Below are 26,401 nucleotides of genomic sequence, written 5' to 3' on the forward strand. Positions count from 1 at the left end.
TTCTTCCTTTCCCCTCTGTCTTTTTATTTCCAGCATCTTCTCATGTTCTTTTTTCCTCCTGTTATACTCCTCCTTCTCCATTTCCCCTCTTCTCTATTTGCTTACACACTCTTTTATTCCCTCTTTACTTTCCCAGCCTTCCTCGTCCCACCAGCCTCTCTTTCCCCCTACTCTTTCTTCATTAGTACCCAGCTCATCCTTTACGTTTTCAATGGACCCCTTCAACCTTTCAACTAACGGGTCTATTCCCTCCTCTTTTTCATACCTAACCTTCTCCTTTTCCATCTTTTGTTTAAACTCGTTTAATTTATCTACCCCCCAGATTCCCATTTTCGTGTTTCGTTCGCACCCTTTTTCATTTCTTCCTCTGCCGTGCTTACTGACGCCTCTTCTTAGTGTAACTATGACCGGGAAGTGCTCGGACCCTATCTCATTCCCTACCTTCATACTCCCTATCATATGCCGCATTCTTTCTTCAGTAAGCATGTAGTTTATTACTGTTGCTCCCTTTCCTATGAATGTGTTCTCCCCTTCCTCATCTCCTTTCATATTGCCATTGCATATAAACCATCCTGTTTCTCCTATCATGTCTACTAACTTCCTCCCCTCCCTGTCCGTCTCTCTATGTTTGGAGTTCCTTATAAATGCTTCCTTTTCTTCATACAATAACCCTCCCCCTTGTTCGCCAGTCCATGTCTTCCTCTTCCCCTCTTCTTCTGTATACACACACCACTGCTATTTCTACTTTCCCAATTATAATTTTTCTTATTATTGTTCCATCCTTTTCCTCCATGTTCCCATCTTTTCTCCCTATTACTGCTAATTCTTTTTTCACCCCTGAAATTGTCCACACATAACCTTTCGATAACATCTTTTTTATTCCCTTCCAGTCCTTCTCATCTGCCCAAGTTTCAATCATCATAAACACATCCCACTTTTCTAACTCCTCCCAGAATCCTTTGTTCTTGTTCTTCAAACCTGACACATTCCAGAAAGCTATTTTCACGTTTCTCTCTTCCCCTTCCTATTCTTTCCTCTTTACTTTGTTTCCCCTTTGCCGCTTGGAAACCCCTCTGATTTATTTCTAGCCTCTTTTTCGTCTTCCTTCCTCCTACCTTTCTCAAGACTTTTTCCTTTTTTCCTTAATTCCTTTAATTCTTCATCCCAGCACCATTCCTCCCCATTTATCCATAACCTGTCTCTCCCTATCCACACCATATGGCCCTTTTTTCTCTCTACCCAAGCCCTCTGCTCTATTTGCCATCTCCTTTTCCTCTCCCTCCATGTCAGATCTTCTTCAATTCTTTCCCTTCTTCCTCTCAATAATTTTTTTCTCTCCATAATTTTCTTTTTCTCCTCCTCACTCCCAACTTTTACTAGAAACATTCCTTCTTTTCCTTCTTTTGACCCTCCTATTCTCTTGACTCCTTCTACCCTTACCTGCATTCTAATATCTCGAAAAAGATTTTTTCCTCTTTGCCCTTTCTTACCCTTCTAATCTTCTTTCGATCTCACTGAGTCTTTTCTTCAATCTTTCATTCTCACTTCGGACGTTCTTTTCATTCCCTTGAACTATTGCCTCATTTTCTGTTTTTCCCCCATATGCTCATTCCTAATTTCTAGACTGGATACCCGCAGTTCCAACTACTTTATTTCTCTAGATCTCTGTTCGTCAACCTCTCTCTGTCTATTCTCAATGCTCTCTAGCTTACCTCAAACCTTGTCTTTCACCTCCTTCCAACGTTTATCCCATTCTTCCCATTTTTCTCTGACCTTTTTCACTTCCCCCCTTACATCGGTTCCCTGCCTATTCATATCCCTATTCATTTCATCCAATCTCTTTCTTGTTTCCTCTCTAAAGCCTTTAATGAGAGCTTCCAATTTTTCAAACATTCCCCCATCTCCCCCCTCTCTCTCTGGTGTTTTCCTTTTAATTCTCACTCTCTTGTTCTCCTGGTCCCTTTCTACCTCATCTGCCACAGCCACTCTTTTCCTTTTTTCTTCCCCTTCGCTGCTAGTCGCGCTTGCCTTTTTTTGCCATTCGTCCAGACTTCTGTTTGAACCCGCGTTGCCTAGCTTGTTAAGGCGCTGTAAATTTGAGGGTCTTCCCCGTTGCTTGCCCGTACCTGAATCCGCTACCCTCCCTACCCGGGTCGACTTCTCGGCACTTTCATCACCGCTGCTGTCACTGCGATCAACGTCACCCATCCCCCCAATTTCAATGCTTTCAGCAACGTCAGCTGTTGCAGCCACGACGGTTTTCTGCTCTGTGCGATCGTGCAGTAACTGTTGCCCTCTGGCGCCAGTTTGTGGACTACGCGTCGTCGGCATCATAGCTTACCCAAAGCTCTGTGACGTTTCCCGCCTTTATTTCCTACCTCTTGCCCCCCTGACCAAGCAACTATTTTTTCACTCCTAACCTCAAAAACTTCACACGCTCCAAATTTTCACTTCAAACTACTCACTTTCACCCTTAAGATTAATATTAATACAATTTTCATAATTTTCAATTAAGAATGAGCCAATTTTCAAAATTCTAATCTGAAACTAATAAGTTTTGAATTTTTAAAAAATCTCATTTTTCGAAATTTTAATTTGAAATATTGCATTTTCAAGATTTCTCAATTCAAAATGAATTTTTTAAATATTGAACGCTTGAAATTATAAATTATACAATTTTAAGTCCTCTTTATTGATATTGTTCAAATTTTAACATTTAATTTTTAATTTTTTAACTTTGAGAACTTCTGATTACAATTTTTTTAAATTTTAAACTCTTTTATTATAAAATTTTTCAATTTTAAACGATATTAATTATAAACAATAGGAGTTCAATTGCTATGCATTCCATTTGAAAATTGTCCTGTTTCGCAACTCTACCAAAGCTGAAATTCTTTCTCTTATAATATTTAATTTCAAATCATTAAATACATTATTTCAAATTTGAAACCCGTTTAATTCGGAATCATTATTGATTATTGTTTTAACAAATTTCAAAATATTATCTATATTTTTTAAATAAAATTTTTTCTAAAAAAAGATCTTCTGCTTTTGTTCCACTGGGAACCGAACCACATAGCTTCCAATTGCCAGGTATGAAAGTCAAATTTTTTAATGAAATCTGTCCTAACATCAGAGAATCACAGACTTTCTTAAAGTTTTTACAGACAAGATAGAGCTATGAATTTGTATTTCTGTAAAATGAATCTATTCCCCATCTCTCTAGTAGCTTAATGGGAAAGCACCCGACCGGCAATCGGAAGTTCTGTGGTTCGATTCCCAGTGAAGCGAAAGGAGATCTTTTTTTAGAAGAAATTTAATTAACACTTTTATAAATTCATTGTTCCATCCGGTCTGTAAAGATGTAGAGAAATTCTGTCATTCTCTCATGCTAATACAGATTCCTTGAAATAATTTTTTAGTTTACGGATTTTTAAATCATAAATTTAATAAAAATGATTCTAAAGGTATCGCACCTTTATTATAACAATTTTAATAAGTTAAAAGCCAACAAAAATGGAATAAAGGGCAAAAAGCGGGAACCCAGCCCGCAACCTTTTGGTCAAAAACCCAAAGCGCTATCGCCTGAGCTACTGGGCCGGTTGGAAGACTGTATTTTACAAGTTCATTCGAGAGACAGCGAATTTTTTTATGTTGTTTTTCTCGAAACTGGAAAAATATTGAGTTGCAAAAAGTTCACCATTTTACTTTGTATTCATGACCATCTTTATAAAAATTATAAATAAAAAAAACACACTAACTAGCATGCCTTCAGTTAGACAATTGGTTTTACCTTAAGCCGCGTTCCCAGGCAGCAGCAATAAGAGTATTACCAGCAAGGTCAGCCGGTATCAGTTCAGCTTGACAATCTGAGTGTCCGAATGCATATCCGGCCCCTACCATTAAAGCTGTTGGCCCCTTTAAAATTTCAACATATCCTGGCATGGGTTCCTTGCAAACTGGACCAATAATTGGGAATCGGACGATAGCCAATGGGACATCAGGTACTTTTTCGTTGAGAATTGTCTCACTAATTTGTCCTCTATATCTGAAGAGGTTGGAGGCTGCTGCAACAGCTCTAAGGTTTGGCAATTCTTGGCAAAAGTCAAGAACATAATCATGTGGTCCAGCTGCGTGTAAAACCACGCTGACTTTCCTCAATGTGGCTTTGTCTTGTTTACTCAGTCCGAGACCTTCGTAAAGAATGTTTCCCTCTAAGGCCTTCACTCGTGAAATTGCATTTGGGTCCTTTTGCCGCAGTCTTTCGTATCTGAAAAAAATTTGAAGTTCAAGTGAAAGGATGATTGAGACTCTCTCTAAATGCCCATTGAATCTCCCTGAATTTCCGCTATCTTTTTAATTGTCCGTTATAGCTTCTCAAATGCCTGCTGAACATTCTCGAATTTCCAAGCAACCAAACTTAATACTGCGAAACCCTTCAATAGCCCTCCCTTCTATAGCCCTAATGAGAATTGAAGGCCGCGCCACAGGTAGGTGTAACATAAGTTGCGCGGGGTGGGCGGAATCTGCGGCTTTTACTCAGGTGTGAACAAAGAAAAGCGGATCGGGTTATATTAAGTTAATTTCCCCCTACCGCCAGCCCCAAAATCGATGCATAAGAGGTACCATCTCCTACTCCTTGCTGAACTTGAATTCCCTGAATTCTTAAAGAATTAAAGGAATTCAAGGAATTCATGTAGTTCACGAGATTCAAAGAATTCATGGAATTTAAGGAATTAACGAAATTCAAAGAATTAACGAAATTCACCAAATTCAAAGAATTCATGGAATCCAACGAATTCACAGAATTAACGGAATTCACGGAATCTAACGAATTAACGTAAATTCTGGAATTCACGGAATTTAACGGATTCATCGAACTTACGGAATTCACGGAATTCAAGAAAATCAGGATATTCACGGAATTCAAGAAAATCAGAGTATTCACGGAATTCACGGAATTGAAGCAAGTAAGAGGATTTACGGAATTCACCGATTTCGAGCAAATCAACGTATCTACGGAATTCATAAAAATCGGAAAATTTACGAAATTAATAAAATTTTCGGAATCCAAAATATTTATGAAAATCAAGGAATTTACTGAATTCTTGGAAATCTCGGAATTCAAGGATTTAACAAAATTCACAGAATTCATAGAATACACGTACTTCATGGAAATCACGGAATTCATGGATTTCATGGAATTCATGAAATTCATAGAATTCACGGAATTTGCGCAAGTCATGGAATTGAACTAATTAGTCAAATTGAAGAAAATCGTGGAGTTTATGGAATTCACGAAATGAAAAGAATTCGTGAAATTTAATGAGTTGTACATAAAATCAAGGAATTCGCGGAATGTATGAAATTCATGGACACTCAGGAATTCCCTGAATTCCTTGAATTCCATTAATTCCTTGGCTTCCTAGATTTCCAAGAATTTCTTGAAGTCCTTCAAATCCACGAATTCCCTGAATATTTTCAATTGCATGAATACCATGTATTCTGCAAATTTTTTTAAATTCCGTAAATTCCAGGAATGCCGCATATTCCTTCAATTCCATGATTTCCGGTAATTCCTTGAATTTAACGATTTTTGAAATTCAATCAATTTCGTGAATTTATTCATTTTCATCAATTCTGCGCATTCGTTTCATTCCTTGAATTCCGTGACTTCTGAGAATTGAATAAATTCTGTGAATTCTGGGCGTTACACGAATTCTGTGAATTTCTTGACTTCTCTCGATTCTTTGATTTAGAATCAATTCTGTGAATTCTTTAAATTCCGTGAATTCTTTTAATTTCTTTGACCGCATGAATTTCGCCAACCGCGTGAATTTCATGGATCTCATGAATTCCGTGAATTCCTTAAATTCTGTGAATTCCGCGATTGCCATGAATTTCATAATTTAAGCGTACTCTGGGAATACCTTAAATTTTAAGAATTTGGTGTATTTCGCGAATTCAATAAATTCCATGAATTTCGTGAATTCCATAAATTCCGTGAATTCCTTTAATTACATGATTCCCGTGAGTTCCGTGAATTACTTCAATTCCATCACATCATTCCGTGCATTTCATGAATGCCATAAATTTCGAAAATTCCTTTAATTCCATAAATTTGTTGAATTTCTTTAAGTCCTTGAATTCCATGAATTCCTCTGAATTCATGACTTCTGTAAAGTTTTATGAATTGCGCGAATTCTATAAATTTCGTGAATTCCATTATTACGTGATTTCCTATTGTAAAATTTTCGCCTTATAAACGCTCTAATGTGCTCTAATGCTAGACGGTGAATTTACGATTTACAACACTTACAATAAAGGTATTGAAATTTCGTCATTCCAATACCATGCTTGCAATTTTACCTTACACTTATAGTGTAGAAGTGTTGGGACAGTGTTGTAGAATTACAAACATTTTTAGCAGCGTACGTACAGTAAGAGGGGGAGGGGGTAAGAAATATTTTGTTATGGTTTGTTACGGGGGTGAGGGGTTCTTAGAAATTGTAACAACCTACTACATACTTAACTATTCACAACCTCCTGAAACGGCTACTTTTTTTTTTAATTCCCGTTTGTCCTCCTTAAATAAAGGCTTATTTCCTCAATCCCCGGCCAAACATGATTAATTATCGCCTAACTTTTCTCAATTTTTGCCTAACCTTCTGAAACGCTTGATTGACTTCTATAAATGCCTAAAACCTTACAAACTACTCTCAAATCTGTGAACGCCCCCTACCTTTGTAAATGCCGCGCGACCTCCCTAAATGCACGCCACCTTTTTTAATTGTAAAAATCTGCCCAATGAATCCCAACCTTCTTAACTGCCCAACGAACCTCTATAACTGCCGGTTCTACATTCTTAATTGTTCAGCTAACTTTCCTAAAAGAGCCCTCTACGTGCTGAAGTTACAAGAATCGATAGCCACTGTAAATGCCAACTCGACCTCCCAAAATCTTTGCTAACTTTCTAAATACACGCCCAACCTTCTTAAATGCCCGATTACTTTCCCGGAATTCCCAAACGACTTCCCTTAATGTTTACCACATTCTTAACTACACACTACCTTCTTAAGTAACTCCTCTTTTAATTCTTCTCATAGTGTGCGTTGTTTCGCTGATAAAAATTGTATGAAGAAAATAGAAAATTCAAAATTTGAGTTGAAATCAAAAATGGATTTTTTTTCACAAATTGAGTTCGAAAACTAATTGTTCAATTGAATAACTTTGAAATTTTTCGTAAAGAATCATCATGAGTTTTTAGTCAATCGCATAGTAAGAGAGTTTAGAGAGAGATAGAGAGCACATACACGCTTCCTTATCATGGCAGTAGTGGGGATATCGAAGAGGAGTGTTCCGAGAAGTTGCGAATTACCACACAAGAGGGAGACGTGATTACAAAGAGAAGCTGTATATAGTACATAGGACAGAGAGGGTGGTAGGGAGAGAGAGAGAGAGAGGAGCATATAAAAACGGTTTTTTAAATTTTATTTAGAATCATAAATTTTGAGTGAATCTAGTTGAAACTCAACATTTCCCTCCAGAATTAGCCATGGAATACAAAAAAATATTACTTTTTAAACATCCTCCACATCAGTCTGTTTTATTAGGTACAAAAAAGACCCATAAGTGAAATAATGGGTTTTGTCATTTTCTTGGCGCTAATTAGAACTTTTTAGCGGCTTTTCAAATTCGGATTGTTTCTAATACATAAAATACTACTTTGTACTGGTAATCAGATGTTGGTATGAATTGTTTAAACAATTTAGTATTGTTTTTAGACATTGTCTCTGAGAATAGAGTTAGAAATTTGTAGTTTATTCTAAAAATTTTCCCTTTTTATCCAATTTTTAATTATACAAAGGTAATAATTATTTACATTTAACCAGAATTATTGTTTGCATAAATTATTCTTGTTCAGAAGTATCTTCTTCTAAATTAATTATATACAGCTCTGGGTGCTTCCGAAATTTTTCATACATAGTCGACTTTTCACTTAGCGTGAGGTAACAATTATTTAAATTTAACAAACATAATTGTTTTAAAGATAATTATTGTTTATAAATATATTCTCCTATATTAATGCTAGATAGTTGCGGTTTTTCCTAAACTTTGGGAACATTTGCACTCCTTTTACTTAGCGATATAATATTTGATAAGAGTTAACAAACATAATAGGTTAAATAATTTATTATTGCTTACAACTATCTTCTCTCTGAGGAATGCTGGAACGTTGCGAGTTTTTCCGAAATTTGCATATTTCATTTGCCTTTTTAAGTTCGAGCCAAATTATAAATAATAATTTTATCATTAATTTAAATAAAAAAGCTATCAGCAAGTTCTTTGACGAATATTAATATTCAATATGATCCATATACAAAAATGTTAAAATATTCAAAAAATCAGTTTTATTTCAGAAAAATATAATCATAAGAAGGAAAGAGATTATTGGAAAAATCCTTTTTCTAATGCTTATTATTTTTTCATAACTAAAAAACCAAAGCAAAGTAATATGTTTCACATAAAATGGAGCACTTTCTAGAAATTATTTAAGAAAAGAAATCTATAAACAATAATGAATTGCTGAAGCAGTTATGTTTGTTAACTTTCACAAATTATTATCTCTATAAGTAAAAAGTGGACAAAAAGTAAAAAATTAAAAAAACGGCAACTATCTAGCACTAACATAGAAGAATAAAGTAATAAAGAATAGTTATTTTTGTAAACAATTATGTTGTTCTGATTAAAATAATAATTACCTTGCCTTAGATAAAAAGTGGGCAAATAGTTAATAAATATTAGAAGAAACCACAGGTTTCTATTATTATTCTCAAAAATATTATTATAAATAATAATAAATGGTTTACGGTTATTTAAAGTAAATTTAACTGATAATTGCTCCGCTTTAACTGATAAGTTGAAAATAAGTTGGAAAACGTATACCCCAATAAAAGTAGCTTCGAAGATGAGTAACAGATCTGCTAATGCCTCGCTGACTTCATTAATAAACACTCCACTTTTGCATAGTAGCGTTTCAAGTTCAAATGCGTGTCAAGGCAATTTTTTTTCTTGTTCTTTAAAATAATATTTTTCCGGAAACTTTGTGAATCATCAAGTTTAAATAATTATAATTTTTTTTTAATTTGATAATAACATCTTTACAAACTTTTTTATATTAATTACAAGCCGAGGGGACAACATATCTGGTAATTTCATGGACCGCTCAATTATCAGAAATGGTAATCTGGTGTAATTTCATTAATCCACTTGTAATCCAGGGTGATTAAAATAATTCGCAGTTACCCATATATGCTGAAATAATCCATTTTTAAGCCACAGTAATCCACTTGTAACCTGAAGTAATCTACTTGAATTCTGAATTAATAAATTTGTAATCCAGTTTGTTATTCACTTGTTATTCACATAATTGGGAGTAATCCATGTAATCCAGTTTGTCGACTGAGTGGTAGGAGTAATTCAAGTGATTAAAAGTAATCCCAGTAAGACGGAGTATTACACTCGTAAGTCAGAGTATTCCATTTGTAATATGATGTATTCTGCTTATAATACGGGAAGACTAGCTGGTATTCCAATTCTTATATAGAGTACTCTACCCTTTCTTTGCATTAATAAAGAGTAATCCACTTTTAATCTAAATAATTCGAAAAAATTTAAGTATGAAACTCACTTGTAATCCGGAGTAATTTAAGTTCTTCGGAGTGATGTCAGTATCAAAGAGTAATCCGATTGTAATTCAATTATAATCTAAAGTTAACTTCTTGCAATATAAAGTGATCCACTTGCAATCCAGCTCTAGTATGCAGTGATCCAGTTTTAATTTATATTCATTCAGGGTAATCTACTTCTAATATAAATAAGTTGAGGTAATTCAAGTGTGTGATTCCCTTTTTATTTGCAGTAATTGAAGTAATTCAGAGTAATCCGAGTATAAGATCCAAAATTCATCTTGTAAAACAATTCTAGTCTGTTGTAATTCTAGGGAAATTAAAGTAATTTAGAGTAATCGCAGTATCAAAGAGTAATCCCTCGGTAATCCAAAATAATCTATTTGTAATCTTAAGTGAAATACCTGTAATCCAAATTAATCCACTTGTCATCCAAGACAATCCTCTTGTAATCCTGTTTCAACCTGATGTAATCCACTTTTAATTTATGGTAGTTTAGTGTAATCCCCTTATTTAATTATTAAATTTAAGATTAATCCATATATAATCCAGGGAAATCCACTTGTTATCAAACTTATTCCTGACTTTCGTTTGAAATTCAACTATTTAGTTACAGATTTATCTCCTTTATAAGTAATCCACTTGTAATCCAAGACAATCCACTTGTAATCCAAGACAATCCTCTTGTAATCGCGTTTTACTGTGATGTAATCCACTTTTAATTACTAGTATTTCAGGGTAATCCAAACCAATATTGTTGAGCTGTCGCTTTAGTTAATAAAAGATTAATTTTCTCAACTGAAAATTTAACTATTTCATTTGTAGTTAAAAATTAATATTTTCGAGTTAAAAAGTAAAGTTGGATTTGACTTGGTACTCGTATAAAATCGAACTATTTTCTTGACAATTCGTTTTGTTTTTGGCACGCAATTAATCTTTTTGTTTTAAAATTCGTTTCTTGTGCTGAAAATTGATCTATTTTAACAACAAATTCAAATATTTTGTTAAAAAATCGTTTTTTTCGGTAAAAATTAATGTTTTTAACCTCAAAATTTAACTTTTCCATTTTTGAATGTAAATTTATTTTGCTTAGTTAAAAATTAAGAACTTCGTTTAAAGATTAATGCTTTTCGTTGAAAATTAGTACTTTTTGTAGAAAATTAAACTTCTTGGTTAACAGTTCAAATACACGGTTAATGTGTTTTCTCTGAAATTAATATGGCCTTAAAGATTAGTAGTAAAAATAGACGGGTTATGGAGTACCTCATTTAATAAAACAGTGACTGACCATTTCTAGATAGTCGGTAACAGATAAGCCGACAATGCCTACATTACCATCAGTTGATAAATTGCCGGTAACTGTTTTACCGTACAAGATGATCTATATCTTTCGTGAAAAATTGAACTATTTTGTTGAAAATTCGTTTTGCTTAGTGAAAGTACAATTTTTCCGTTAAAATTATTCTACTGTGCTGAGAATAAACAAAATTGGTCAAAAATATGATTTTTGGTTTAAAACTCAGATGCATTACAAAAAATATTTTAATGAGGATTCAACCATTTTGTTGAAATTTCATCTTTTGCATTGCCATTACTAGTTTTTTATTTGAAATTCACAAACTTTTTACTTTCGATATAAACTGTTACCCTTTCTGTTATGAATTTATTTCTTTTGATTCGAAATTAATCTTCTGTGTAGAAAATTTAACAATTTGTTAGAAAGTCACTTTTTTCGTTTCAGATTCCTACTTTTATTTGAAAAACCATCTTTTGGTTTTTGTTAAAAATTTAACTATATCAATATAGCTATATAAAATCATTGTAATGGGGCTGAAAATTAATTATTCAACTAAAAATTCAAGAACTGCATCATCAAAAAAGAATTCCATTTTTACGTAAAAACATAGATAATTCATTGAAAATTCACGTGAGTTTCTTGTTTGGGCAGAGTAATTCACCATATTTTTATGTAATTATTATCAATCCTATATAATTTGGAGTAATTTTATTTCGTTCAGAGTAATTCTATCACATAATTGGTTAATGATCCAGTCATGTATGGCGGCGTCCCCGGTTCAAATCCTGGCGGAAGCGTATTTTTTTCGTGTTTTTCAATACATTATAGTAAAGGCTCGCCTATTTAAATAGCCTCCAAATGTAGACGTTCGATAATTTGAAGGCTGGAGTGTCTCCCACGTCTACCGCGACATTCAACTTATGTTTGTCAAACGAAGTTCATGGCAGCCCCGACCTTGTATTGATGCGCGCGATCAATTCAAACCAGCAAGGGCCGTCCCGATCTTAGGGCCTCTGTTTAATTAGTCAGCCGTTGACGCGACGGAAAGCGTACAAGGATCTTGCTGGGAGGTGACAGAACTCCGCAATTTCAAATAACCATGTACGGCGGACTTTAAATAGGCAAACTTTCGAATAGAAAAAATTTCAAGTATTCGAAATTTCACTCTATTTATGCAAAGTAATACATGAACATAACATTTTATTTATTCATCTATTGAAAGTTTTTTAAATGTCATAGAATGGAATTACCTTACAAAATATTAAATGTAAGAAGTTCTCTTTATAATTTTGTAATATTGATCGTATCATCTCTAATGGTAAAACATTCATTCTGTGATCTTATTGCTCATTTCATAAAGTAGTACTAGTATGAGTTCAGCTACTGTATCTCTAAATAGAAAGAAAGTAAAATTGACTGTAAAATAGTATTAAAAAGAGTGCAATTTTTATTTCGAAAACAGCCGTTTTTTAAAAGAGCATTGAAAAAAGGAGATAGGGTTTACGACAATTCTTTTTCTAAAGCAGACGAATCACGTTATAAGGTCTTAAGAATGTCCTGGGAATCCACCCACGTCTTTCAAAGTTCGATAAAACCTTTCTTTTACGTCCTCGTTGAGAGGTCTTAAAACACCTTTTACACTTTTAGTTGAATCGACTATTCAAGTACTTTATACAAGGGATGACTTTAAGTAAATTGCTTGCATTTTAATGGTATTAGATTCGCCTCAGAAGTTTACATTATTTTGGAATAAAATAAAGTGTAGCAAAGAAATTAACATTTTCTACCTAATAAGTAATTAAAAATTTATTTGAATAAAAGAAAAGTTATTAAGCTTTAATTGATAGCAATCATATTTCAAATCAGGCAGAAGGGAAATTACGGGGGCAGGAAGTAAGGGGGTGAGGCGAAATAAGGAGAGAGAAAGTAGGAGAAGTGAAGGTGAAGTGAAGGGAAGTGAGGGAAAGGCACGTTGGGGGTAGGGGTAATTAAGGGATAATGGCGGGAGAGAAATTAGGAGCAGAGAGCGGAAAAGAGAAGACAGGAAGTAGGATAAGTCGGAGAATAAGGAGAAATTATAAGAAAGAAGGAGAAATTAGGGAAATTATTAGAACAGGAGGTAGGAGAAGCGTTGGGAAAAAAGGGTAGGTGAAGAAGAAGAAGGGAGGGGAAGCGAGGGGAAAAGGTAGATCAAAATGATGGAAAGTGAGTGGAAATAGGAAGAAGAAAGGTAGGGATAATGAAGAAAAGTCAGCGCAAGTCACATAGGAGGTAAGGATAGTAAGGGGTAAAAGCAGGAGGGAATGAAGGAGAATCGAGTGGAAAAGGGACGACGAGAAGTCGAAGTAATAGGACAAATGGTAAGAAAAAAGGGAAAATTAGACGAAATTAGGAGAAGTATGAGCACTTGAGATATGAGAAGCGATGCCAAAAGAGGGTAGGTAAAGTAGAACAAGGGAGGGAAAGTAAAGAAAAATAAGGAAAAAAGGTAGAAGGAGTGAAGGGAAGTGAGAGCAAGACACGTAGGGGCAATGAGTAATAGGGGATAATGTCAGGAGGGAATGTGAGAGAAGCGAATAGAAGAAGAAGGCTGGAAGTAGAAGAAGAAGTTCGACAAATGATAGTAAGAAACAAAAATTAGACGAAAATAGGTGAAATATGAGGACGGGAAGTCAGAGAAGCAAAGAGAAATGAGGATAAGTAAAGTTGGAGAAGTGAGCGGAAATAAAACGAGGGAAAGTAGCTGAAGTGAGGAGAAATAAAGAGAAAAAACGTGGGGGCAGTGAATTGAAGTGAAAGCAAGGCACAAAGGTGACAGGGGATATAATGGGTAAAAGCGGCAGTGAAAATAGGAGAATCTAGTGATAAAGGGAAGATGAGAAGCATGGGGTATAGGACAATGATAAGAAAAAAGGGAAGATTAGACGATATTAGGCTGAACCTTAGGACGGGAGGCAGGAGAAGCAAATAGAAAGAGGGTAGGTGAAGTAGGAGTAGTAAGGGCAAGTGAGTAGAAACAAGGAGAAAAAATTAGTAGAAGTATAGGGAAGTGAATGGAGAGAAAGTAGGAATATGGGATATTAGGGGAATGTCAAGAGGGAAAGTAGTATTAGCCAATGAAAAAGGAAAGACGAGAAGTAGAAGAAGGAGGGCAAATAGTGAGAGAAATACGGAGAATTAGACGAAATTAGGAAAAATATAAGGACGGGAAGTAAGAAAAGCGATAGGAAAAGAGGGAAAGTGAAGTAGGAGCAGTAAAGGCAAATGAGGAAAAGTAAATAGAAAGAAAGTAAAGGAAGTGAGGGAAAATAAGGATCAGTTAAATAATTATGGCGAAATTCGGGACGGGAAGTAAGCTAAATGAGGAGAAGTCAAATTAAGTAGGGGAAATAATTAGAAGTGAGGGTAACTTGTGAGGGGGAGGGGAGATTGTACAGTAGGGTAGTCAAAGTGAGTAGGTGAGGGGAGGTAACAGCTACGGAACGGGATTAGGGGAAGGGGAATGTTACAAAAATAAGTTGATAGGCGAGGAAGTAGATGAGGAAGAAGTTGTAGAAGAGAGGGGTTGAAAAGAGTGAAGTTTTAACATAAAATATAAACTAACTTCTAACTAATAATAAAATCAACCACTTTAGTTTTTTAAAGATTCTCTAACACTATTAGGTTTTCCCTGACATTCCCTGTCTTTTTGGAATTACATGATCTGTAGCAACTCTGTAATTTAAAAAGGATGTTTTTTTCACTCTATAACGTTTTTGTCAAAATATATGTATAGTAATGATGATATATTTGTTTTAACAATAAACGCTTTAGATGCTCTCAATTGCTCTATAAATGCTCTGATCGAGATTAAATGCTAAACAAATTCTTGACATAAGTTCTTCGGGATTTAAGAATTCTATCGGTGATGCGCACGACTTATCACGATCAGTTAGCATTCCTCAGTCAACCAACTGGAGGTTTATTAATATGCCGGCAGCGCTGGAGTGATGAAAGAGGCCCTCAGCGCCTAAAATTCCTGCGCCTAAACGGCAGCGTGCAAGCAGTGGTGGCTAAACGTCACGTACCCAGCGCCTAAAATTGCTGCGCCTGAACGGCAGCATCCAAGCGGTCGCACTTAGGAAATAACGGCTGAACGTCACGTACCAAGAGCCTGAAACTGATGTCCCTAAAACGCAGCGTTCAAACGTTTGCGCCTAAACGGTGGCGGCTGAAAGTCAAGAAATCGGAGCCTAAACGTCTCAATGACTAAAATCCCTGCGCCTAAACGACAGCTTCTGAGCAGTCGCACCCAAGCATTGGCGGCTGACCGTCACGTACCCAGCGCCTAAAATTTCTCCGCCTGAGCGGCAGCATCCAAGCGGTCACACTTATTAAATAACGGCTGAACGTGACATATCAAGAGCCTGACATTACTGCCCCTAAAACGCAGCGTCCAAACGTTCGCGCCTAAACGGTGGCAGCTGAAAGTCAAGAAATCAGAGCCTAAACGTCTCAACGACTAAAATCCAAACGGTCGCACCTAAGCATTAGCGGCTGGCCGTCACGTACCCAGCGTCTAAACTTCACAGCTCCTGAAATTACTGCGCCTAAAACTACTATCCAAACTATTAATATAATTTTTCAAACCAATGCTGTTAACGTCGTTATCTTATTAGTAATTAATAACCAAGTATTTAGATTTAACCTTAAAATTAAAAATTTAATCGCTCTAATTATTTTCATCTTAAATTGAAAAAAACTGTAATAAGTGAAATGTGTCGAGGATATATTTTCTTGAAAGGGTCCAAATCTACGAGCCATTTAAGTTAACGAGGGAGCTATAATTTCAGATTATTTCTACGCACGCAACTAGACCATGAAGAAGACATTATTAGCCCACAATACACTGACAAAGTCCGTTCTGGGCGCTTATCTAAAGCTAGAAATTTTTTATGATAATGAAGAATTTTTCTCTAAAAAAATGTCTACCTTAAAGCGACAATGCCTGCACCAAGGTTTGGTTCGTGTGCTTTTAACCACTCTCGTAATTAACGGCACTTAAACACGTCATACGACGATCTAATTCGTCAGTACGGTGTTATTTACAGGAAGGTTCATTGAATGTTAATTGCACGAAATCGGATGTCCTACGTGAGATACGCTTGGCATTTTATCAAATTTTTATTTCATGTGCTAGTTTTATGAGCGGTATAATTTTGTGTAGACCTTTCAACACGCGCTAATATTTATGAGTCGCATAAATATTCGACAAATTCAAATTTCCCTAATATTTATTTTACCTAAAATCATTTGATCATGTAGAAATCTTTCATAAATGATATTTATTGTACTAACATTATGAGTAATTGAAAAATGAATTTTTAACCAAGGAAGTTTTTACAAAATAGCTATACATTTTAAAACTTAAATGATCATTTTTAACCAAAATCATGAATCTTTACAAAAATTATTAATCTTGAAAATACTAAATTTTCAAAAAAAGTTTTCCACACAAAAGATAATTTTTTAACCTGAAAAATTAATTTTCTAACCAATTAGATGAATTTTCAGCTGGAAAATTTTAATTATTAAGCAAATATTTAAACTTTTCACAAAAAAAATTAATTTTTTAACAAAACGAATAATTTCCTGTCCAAAACGCGAATTTTAAACAAAGTACTTTAGTTTTTCAAAAAATGTTAAATTTGTAATCCAAAAGGGGAAACAATCTACAAAACTCTTAAATTTTCAATCTGAAAATATGATTTTCTAACAAAAAACTTGATTTTATACTATACTGTTTGAATTTTTAATAAAAAAGGATTAGTGCTGGAGCAAAAAAGACATATTTTCTGACAAAATACATGAATTTTCAACTAAAAAATTTTAATTTTTAATAAGAAAAATAAAAAATTTCGTAGAAAATAGAAAAGTTACATTCCTAGTTGAAACACTTTAATTTACAACAACAAATTTCAATAAAATAGTTAGAATTTCAATAAAATACATGACTTCTCTACTACATTTTAGTGGGAAATTCATCTTTTTTTAGATCAAATTTCAATCAAATAGTTTAAACTTTCAATCAGAAAAATGACTTTTTAAACATGAAGACTAATTTTCTATAAAAAAAACACATTTTTAAGGAAGTACACTGATTTACAAGAAAAAACTTTCAACAAGAATAGTTAAATTTTTGATAAAAAGTTATCAATTTTCATATAAAAATTAAATTGTTACATTGCTACCTAAAAAATGGAATTTGTAACAACAAAAAACAACTTATTTTTACCAAAATAATTACATTTTCAACAAAAGAAATAAATTTTGTACTAAAATGGTAAATCCTAAAAAAAACTGCAAAAAAAAAATTTTAATCCAGAAGATGACTATTTAAACCAGAAGATTAATTTTTTAAAATAGAATCGTTGGTTTTCAAACAAGAACGTGAATCTTGACAAATATGAATTTATAACAAAATAAGTTCAAATTTTTACCAAATAATTGAATTTTTAACTAAAGAAGACAATTTTTTGACCAAATAGTTCAAATTTCTGCCAAAAGATAAATTTTCTAGCAAGAAGATTCATTTTATACCAAGAAACCGAATTTTCAACAAAATACAATTATTTTAAACATATTTTTGAATTTTAAAGTCAAAATGACTAATTATCTTCCAAAATTGGAATTTTCTACCCGAAAATACAATTTTTTAACCACAAAAATTAATTCTTTGTCAAAAAATTGAATTTTTATGAAAATCGTTTAATTTTCTACAAATTGTTGAATCCTCATCGAAAACAGATATTGAGATCTAAACAATTTCATTTTAACCAAAAAGGATAAATTTTTATTGCAATACATTAATTGTTGACAAGAAAAGGCTAATTTTCAATTTAAAACATTGTAAATAAATAGTTGAGAATTTCCCAAACACGGCAACTTCCTAATATCATTCAAATTGAATAATGTTCATAATTTTTAAGATTATTTAAACAATTAATTTCCTTAATTTAAATTATTTACTCACCTCACTCTAAATAGAAATTGGACGAAAAGTGGAAATTTTTGAAAAGCCTTAATACTCGTATTCTTACATTACTCTAGATGAATATTCTTAAAAATAATAATATTTTGTCGAAATTTTTGGAAAAATTTCCAACTATCTAGCATTAATATAGTAGAAGATGGTTAAAAACAATAATAATTTGTTCATACAATTATGTTTATCAAATTTGATTAACTTTTATCTCGCTACAAATGAAAAGCGGACAAAAATTTGAATATTTTCGGGAAAATGCAACTTTCTAGCATCATGCAAAGATAACATTATTAAAAATAATGATAAATTTTTCAAACAATCATGCTTTTTAAATTCCATTAATTATTAATTTAATAAGTGAACAGTATCCAAAAAATGAAAAATTTCGGGAAAAAACTACTTCTATCTAGCATTACTATGGGAGAAGTTAGTTAAAAACCACAATATTTTGTTTAAAGAATTATTTTTATTGAACTGCATCAATTATTACTACTCACCAATAGAAAGGTAAAAAAATAATTAAAAATTAAAAAAAAACTGCAGCTTTTTAGCACTATCTTGAGAGAATATAATTATAAATAACAATATACTTTTTCAAATTATTTTTGTTAAGTTAAATTTATTTCTGCTTTTTCTGCATTTTTTACGAATAATTTTAACGTGGTGATTCACAACTAACATGGCATTGCAAGTACCCGTAAATGCCATTTTTCTATTTAAAATTTTTATATTATTATAATACATAACCAAATTATTTAAATATTTTAATGAAAAGAATGCAGTATAATAAACTTTGATTCATATAAAAAATCGCTATATTCCAATAATGTATATTTTTAAAATTTTTGTGATGTTGTGAAATGAGTATCTGAACTAAATTTTCAAAATTATAAGTACGTACGTTTTAATTTTTTTCGCGATGCATTTTGTCACGCTGATTATAAGGAAATGTAATGAATAATATTAGTAATATTAACATTTTTATTAACATTAAAATATTTTAAATTGAAATTTTATATTAATAATATATAAAATAATAATATATAGTAATAAGAAATATTATCAATTTTTAATTTTCTATGATAAAGAATGAACTTTAATTTTTTAAAATTAGGTAATATAAATGGAATGTTTTTTTAACAGGTATCTAATTAAATACTTTTTGTGATTTTAACACTAAAAGTTTATTTACATTTGAAATACCTCTATTGCAATTTTATAATTTTTTAAAAATGTTTTTGATGTGAAATGAGTATCTAAATTCAGTTTTCAAAATTATATCTACATGTTAATTTTTTTCTTAAATTAGTTTATAATGTTATTTATAAATCAAATTTTTATAAATAAAAATTTACATTTGGAAACAATGTTAGGTAAAAATATTTGAAATTTTCAATGAAAATAATTGATTGTTGCTTTTTATGCTGTTAACTGATTAATTGATTGTTACCTGAATTATTTTTCTTTTCGGTATTACATTAGGTAAAGGTTAATTTTTTAAATTAAGTAATATAATCTGATTATTCACCTTAATGTTATTTAGTTAATTATTGTTTATAAATATGCGTAATAAAAGTTTATAATAAAAATACCTCTACTCTAATAATCTAATGTTTTTCAATGTATGTAATGTTGTAAAATGAGTATCTGAATTCAATTTTTAAAACTAAATGATAAATGTGTTTTAATTTTATTTTTTGATATCAAAAAGGTTAATAATATAAGTTCTTAGATTTGAAAGTTCAAGCTCTAAAACAATATAAAGTAAACATTTTTTTCAATGTTTCAATGAAAAAAATGTTATGTTTTATTAAGTTATTTAAAGTTATTATTTACGTTACGGTTATCTACTGGAATATTGGCTGTAAATTTTATAATAAATTTGCGTTTATATTTAAACAAATTGTGTTACAATTTTATTATTTCTTGTAACGTTAGTTATATTGTGAAATGAGTATACTACTGGCTAGAACTATCAGTCTACTAAAATTTTTTTTTTAAAAACATCTTCATTTGTTCTCGCTTATCTCAGGAATAAATTAAGTTAGAAAAATAAATAACAAATATAAAAAAAGTTGGAAAGCTTATTAAATTTCACGTCGATTGTGTCAAAAAAATTTTTGCATGAAAATATTTTTCATTAAATTATGATCAGAGTCTTGCGCAACAATTTCATGATGTTTTTATATACGATATTATTTAATTTATATTCACACTGGAACCTCGATTTAAGTAAACTCTTTTTGCGCGATCCTAGAACTAATATCCTTCGCAGTTTTGTGATGAGAGTATCCGCGGGTACGAAAGAGACTCTAAATTAATTCAAGCATGAAAACAGCATGATCACCGCACTCTTAGCATGTGAGTTGCATAAAACGAGGTTCCAGTGTATTACAATAAATTGAGATAATTTTAATAATTTTAATACAAAAGTTCATACCCTGGAGAGGCAAAGATTTTCTTAACCCGATCGTCCTTGGAGTAACCGAAACGCGACCTAAGCACCGCGTGAACTTTGAGCTCCGGAAAAGTTCGTAGGACTTTTTCAAGAAGAATACGGCCTACCTCACTGGTAACTCCCGTCAGGAGGACCTCTCGATCTCCGAACCACTCGTGAAGAGACATGATCATTGACTGAAGTATGAATTGGAAAAATGAAAGTGGTACCGCTGAGTGGCCAGACGCTTGAGGAAGTCTTCTTGGTGGGAAAGAAAGTTTGATTGCATTTGAGAAAAAGTGGGAGATGAGAGGTTAAGGCCACGTGTGTTTTTTATATCCGAGGTTCATTTCAATTTGCTGCAAATAAGCTATTTCATCATAAATCATCTGAAGAATTTTATCTATTCTTAGTTATTCTGATGAAGCTTTTAGAATCTGTTCACCTAGGTGTTGAAGAAAAAAGTCTAGAATAATTTTCACAAAGTTCGAAAAAAATTAGATGATATATAAATTGAAATTTTTTTAAATTTTCATCAGTTTGCTTTTCGGTATCCCCACTACTGCCTCGATAAGCAAGCATTTGAATCAGAGTAAATTAGGGTAAATTAGATTCATAATCGTTAATATTAGTTTATTTAAATTTAAACTTTAAACACTTCAAAATTAGTCACAGAATATGGATAAAATATTACTTCTGAATTATGAACCCCATAAGTCTGTTTTATAGGGTCCCAAAAAAAACTCTATAAGTAAAATTGAGTTTTGCGAGTTTTTAGCGCTGATTATAATTTTTTTCCGAGTTTTAAAATTAGAATTGTTTCTAACACATAAAAAAACTACTTTATAATGATGACAATATAATTCTATAAATTCTTTAAAATTTATTATTGTTTTTAGCAATTTTCTCTTGAAATAGAGTGAGAAAGTCCCGTTTAAAAAAAAATACATTTTTAATTTTACTCCAATTTTCAATTAAAAAGGTAATAACCAAATTATTTCTAACAAATATGATAATTTAAACAACAATTTATTATTGTTAATAATATTCTTTCAAAATAATGATAGAAAACTGCAGTTTTTAAGAAAATAGTCCACTTTTTGTCTTATTTTCAATCATAGTAAAGTAAGTAATGAATTAAAATAAAAAACACAAGTTTTTAAACAATTAATTATAATTTTAAATAGTATTATCTTTAGATGATGTTCGAAAGTTGCGGTTTTCTCCGAAATATTAAAGCTTATGTTCACTTTTTATTTATAGTTTGGTATTCATAAGTGAAAGTTAACACACAGAATTGTTTAAGCAAATTCATATTATTGAAAATTATCTTCTCCGAATTTTTAAACTTTTTGTCAACTTTTTACTTAGTGAGTTAATAATTATTGCAAATCAGAACAAAATAATAAATATTTATTTTTATTTTAACAAATAGGCTATTTGAAGCAAAATTTACATTTTATATAATCCAAATAGAAAATTTACAAAATGTATCAATTAGATAATGTCTATTTATTATTTGTTCATAACTAAAAAGAAATATTGAAGTCAAACATTATAGAAAAAACCTCAACTTTTTGCACTCTTCCAAAATGAGGTAGTTATTAGATATAATAAATTGTTGAAAAAATTATATTTATTAACTTTAATTAACTTTCACCTGACGAAGTGAAGAGTGAATAAAAAGTTACCAATTCTAGAAAGAAAAAAAGCGCAATTATCTAGTATTAATAAAAAAAGAAAATATGTATAAACAATACAAATTTGTTCAAACAATTATTTTTGCTAAATTGAAATAAATATTAACTCACCTCAAGTGAAAAGTGGACAAAAAGTTGAAAATTTTCCGAAATACCCTTATCAATAATAATGGTCTGCTTAAATAATTATATTTGTGACCATTATTAAACTATTACCTCACGTTTATTAGAAATTGTACAAAAAGTGGAACAATCTGAAAAAAACGCGACTTTCTAACATTATTGTAAGAGGAAAAGTTTAAAAACAATAATAATAATAATAAGATGCAATTTTGAAGAAATATGTTTTAAGAAAACTATTTTATAAAACTGTTTTTACTTTTCAAAAATGAGTTTTCAAACACAAGTTTTGAAAATCAATTTCTTATTTTAACTCAAAATTTGAATTTTGTATTTTTTTCATACTATCTTGGATAAATCAAACAACGTACCATAAAGAACAAGTAAAAAATGTAAACGTTCCTTTTTTGAAAGCCTCACAAGATTATCATAACAACTTTATGAATTTCCTCCAAAAATAAATAATTCATATTTTTTCTCACATAAAATATAAAAATAATAACCAAAATTTTTAATAGTACGCGCAGTTTTTGTTTTATTCGTTAAACAAATCTACATTGCAAATAACAAAATTAAGTTTTTTAACATACGATACAAGCGACGGAAAAAATAAAGAAAAGAAAGATTTACACGCAAAAAAGAGCTAAAAATTTTGTAGTAACGATTTTTCTATAAGATGCGCAGTTTTTGTTTTTATCATGAAAAATAACATAAAAAATAAGAATAAAATACATTTTTTTTTGTTAAAAAAACAAGGCAAGGTCGAAAAAACTGAAAAGAGAAATTCTTAAAATCAAAAAAGATCTATACATTTTTTATCACTCATTTTTTAATGGAATGCGTAGTTTTCGTTTCAATCGTAAAAAATAAAATTAAAAATTAAAAAATCAAATTTTTGGACAAACAACACAAGCTATTATTATTATTATTATTATATATAGATAAGAAAATGTAAAAAACAATGGTTATTCTCTAACATTATTCTAAGAGAATATTAATATAAATTATCATAAATTGTTTATACAATTACCTCTATTAAATTAAATTATATTGAAAAATGGAGTTTTGAATTGAATTAAATTATTTGTTCAATTTTTTTTTATTGTTTAAACAATTTATGTGAGAGAAAAATTCTAGAAGTTTTCAGTGTTTTTCAAAAATAATTAGCTGAATAATTGGGAATAATAAACTAAAAAGACAAAGTTGAGTTGAATATTTAAGATAATACCGCAACTTTCTAGCTCTTATCTAAAGGAAGATTGCTATAGACATTAATAAATTGCTTAAACAACTATTTTTATTTACTTACCAAAATTATTAACTACTATTAATTAATTACCTACAATTGAGTCAAGAAAAAACTATTAACAATGATAATAAGTTGTTTAAACAAATATTTTTTAAACTTTAAATAATTATTACTTTACGCTAATTAAAAAAAATGGACAAAAAGTAAACAAAATAGAAAAAAACGCAACTATCTAATTCTAATATAGAACAAGGTAGCTATAAACAATAAGAATTTGTTTAAGCAATTAATTTGGCTATATTAAATTAAATAATAACTAACTTCACGGAAAAAGTAAACGAAAAGTTGAAAATATTAGTGATATTTAAAGAGTAATATTTATTTTTTATTCAAGTCAATTAAGCTAATATTGACAATTCTGAATCAAATATAAAAAATAGGACACTTTTTCTGATGAGGAATACGTTATAAACTGCATGGGGCTTGCGCCGCCTCTAAATATCCTAAAAAAAAAGAAACGGATTTCTTTGTTTGTGGATTTGAACATATCTCCGGGCAATACGCATTAAAATTCAACAAAAGAATTGTGTAATCCTTAAAATACAAGTTTGCTAATCATGGCAATAGTGGGGATAACGAAGAGCATAGTTTTGGAAATTTAAAAATTAAAATAAAAAACTTTAATTTTGAATGTCACCTAATTTTAAAAAATTATTCAAATGTTGTTTCTGACTTTTTTCTTGAGAATCTAGGAGAACAAATTCTAGAAAACGTACAATTGATTATTTATTAACTTTTAATTAATTAATTAATTACTTCGTTAAATTGAACAAATTTCTGGGGAATGTGAAAAAATTTAAACAAATTGATTATGAATTTTCGAACCACCCTATTGAGTATTGATTTTACTCCGTGTTCTATAAATTTTATGATTCAAGATTCCAAGCACGACTTCAGAACTAACTAGAACCTGGATAGGCCAAGTTTTCATTGAACTCTGATCACTCCTGAGCTCAAGAAAACGTCTATGAAATTCCTTGTTTCTGGTACCTACGTCAGAAGATTAGATATCAAATTAGTTTCCTGTAGAGCTTCGCGTATGCATAGTCAAATATTTAAACAATACGAATTGTTTTCAACTTTTTTTAAATTTAAGCCAACTATAAATAGTTCAATTTTCAGGTTAATATGCAAACGAGAAAGATTTTAAGTTAGAACTACGAAGTTATGAGCTGTGGGCGGTGAATGGTGAGTTAGGAGTTAGGAATTAGGAGTTCTAAGTTATGAATTGTGAGTGCTGGGTGATAAGTGGTAAGTAGTGAGTGTTAAGTGGTGAGTGGTGAGTGTGTATGAGTTATGCGCTGTCAGTTGTGAGTTGTAAGTTAAAACTTAGAAGTTATAAGTAAAAGATAAAGTAGGCGTCTTTCGCCTACGAGAAAGGTTGTGAGTCAAAACTTAAGTGTTAGAAGTAAAGATTTGTGAGCTGTAAGTTGTGAGTCGCAAGTGGTGACTAAGAGGTCTGGATTTAGGAGTTATAAGTTGTTCATTGTGAGTTGTGAGTGGTGAGTGGCAAGTGGTGAGTAGTGAGTGATAAATAATGAGTAGTGAGTGGTAAATAGTGAGTAATGAGTAGGGAGTAGTAAGCAGTGAGTGCTGAGTGGTTAGTTGTGAGTTGTGGGTGGTGAGTGGTGAGTGATAAGTCAGACGTGGCGAGTAGTGAGTAACGAGTGGCAAGTGACAAGTGACAAATGGTGAGTTGGGAGTGATGAGTGGTAAGTGGGGAGTGGTGAGTCATAAGTGGTGAGTAGTGAGTTGTTTGTCGTGAGTGGTGAGTTAGGATTTAGAAGTTATGAGTTTTAAGTGGTAAGTTGTAATTTACAACTTAGGAATACAAACTTAGGAGGAAAAACTTAGGAGTAAAAACTTAGGAGTGCAAACGTAGGAGTTACGAGTTGTGAGTGGTAAGTACCAAAATCATCAGGGTGTCTGTCCGGGGTTGAGAAAATCTAAAAAAAAAATTAAAATATTCTAAAACCAGGGAAAATAAAAAGATTTTTAATGGAATTAGGGGATCAAATACTATTATGTAAAATTAATGTGGGTTTTATATTAAATTCAATTTGGAGTCCTTAATATTTCTAATATTTCCGGTATGAGTATTGCACACTTAAGAAAGTAAATAAATGTCTAATCAAATACTTAAATATTTTTTCAAAAAGATTAATTATACTATAATATTTTAATGACGTTTAATGAACAAAGTCGAAGTTATATGACGATAAAATTTATTGCGCATCGGTCGTTACATTTGGTCTTTGATTACGGATTGCGACTACATTTACTTCACTTTAGAAAAGTTGTTTCTCTCACTGAAGCTTAAACAAATTATAGAATGCTGCTTTATAATTTTATCTCATCTTTGGAAGCGGTTAAACTTTGGTATGATTTAATATTTTCATTATCTTGCAGAGGACTGTGAATTAAGTAATAATAAAAGTATTTATTTCTTTATTATGCATAAAATGTATAGACGCAAAAAAAAAAATTGTTCGTATTATGCATAAATAAATGAATAGTTTATTAAAGAGAAAAAGCGCAGGATCGTAAAAATAAATACAGAACATTTTTTATAATTAACAATAAAGAACCATCTTTTAATGAAATAGAAAGAAACACAGGTATGCGATTAGCTGATTTATCGCCTTTTTTACAAAAAGTGAAAGCATCATTTTTATAGCTGGACTTAAAATAGACTAGACTTGTGGAAATAAAACTTTATTTAGCGGATTTAATAGGTCAAGGAATGTCTGTTTTTGTATTAATTTAAATTCACTTCATCTAATTTTTTTTATTAAAAAAATGTTTTATTCCATCCCATCCCATCC

The 26,401-nt window shown here is 31.3% G+C and overlaps 1 protein-coding gene across 1 annotated transcript in view; it reads right to left on the bottom strand.

The window, feature by feature from the left end:
- The window catches only part of LOC117174754 (fatty acyl-CoA reductase 1-like), a 57,389-nt gene extending 36,750 nt beyond the window's left edge, over positions 1–20,639 (bottom strand). The window contains exons 1-2 of the mRNA XM_033364107.1: positions 20,451–20,639; positions 3,794–4,270 (exon numbers count right to left, since the gene is read on the bottom strand). Of these exons, the coding sequence (XP_033219998.1) occupies positions 3,794–4,270; positions 20,451–20,635 (662 nt within the window). The 5' untranslated portion in view covers positions 20,636–20,639. The remainder of the gene's footprint in view (positions 1–3,793; positions 4,271–20,450) is intronic.
- Positions 20,640–26,401: the final 5,762 nt, after the last annotated feature.

The sequence above is a fragment of the Belonocnema kinseyi genome, chromosome 1 (genome assembly GCF_010883055.1).
Source record: "Belonocnema kinseyi isolate 2016_QV_RU_SX_M_011 chromosome 1, B_treatae_v1, whole genome shotgun sequence".
Lineage (NCBI taxonomy): Eukaryota > Metazoa > Arthropoda > Insecta > Hymenoptera > Cynipidae > Belonocnema > Belonocnema kinseyi.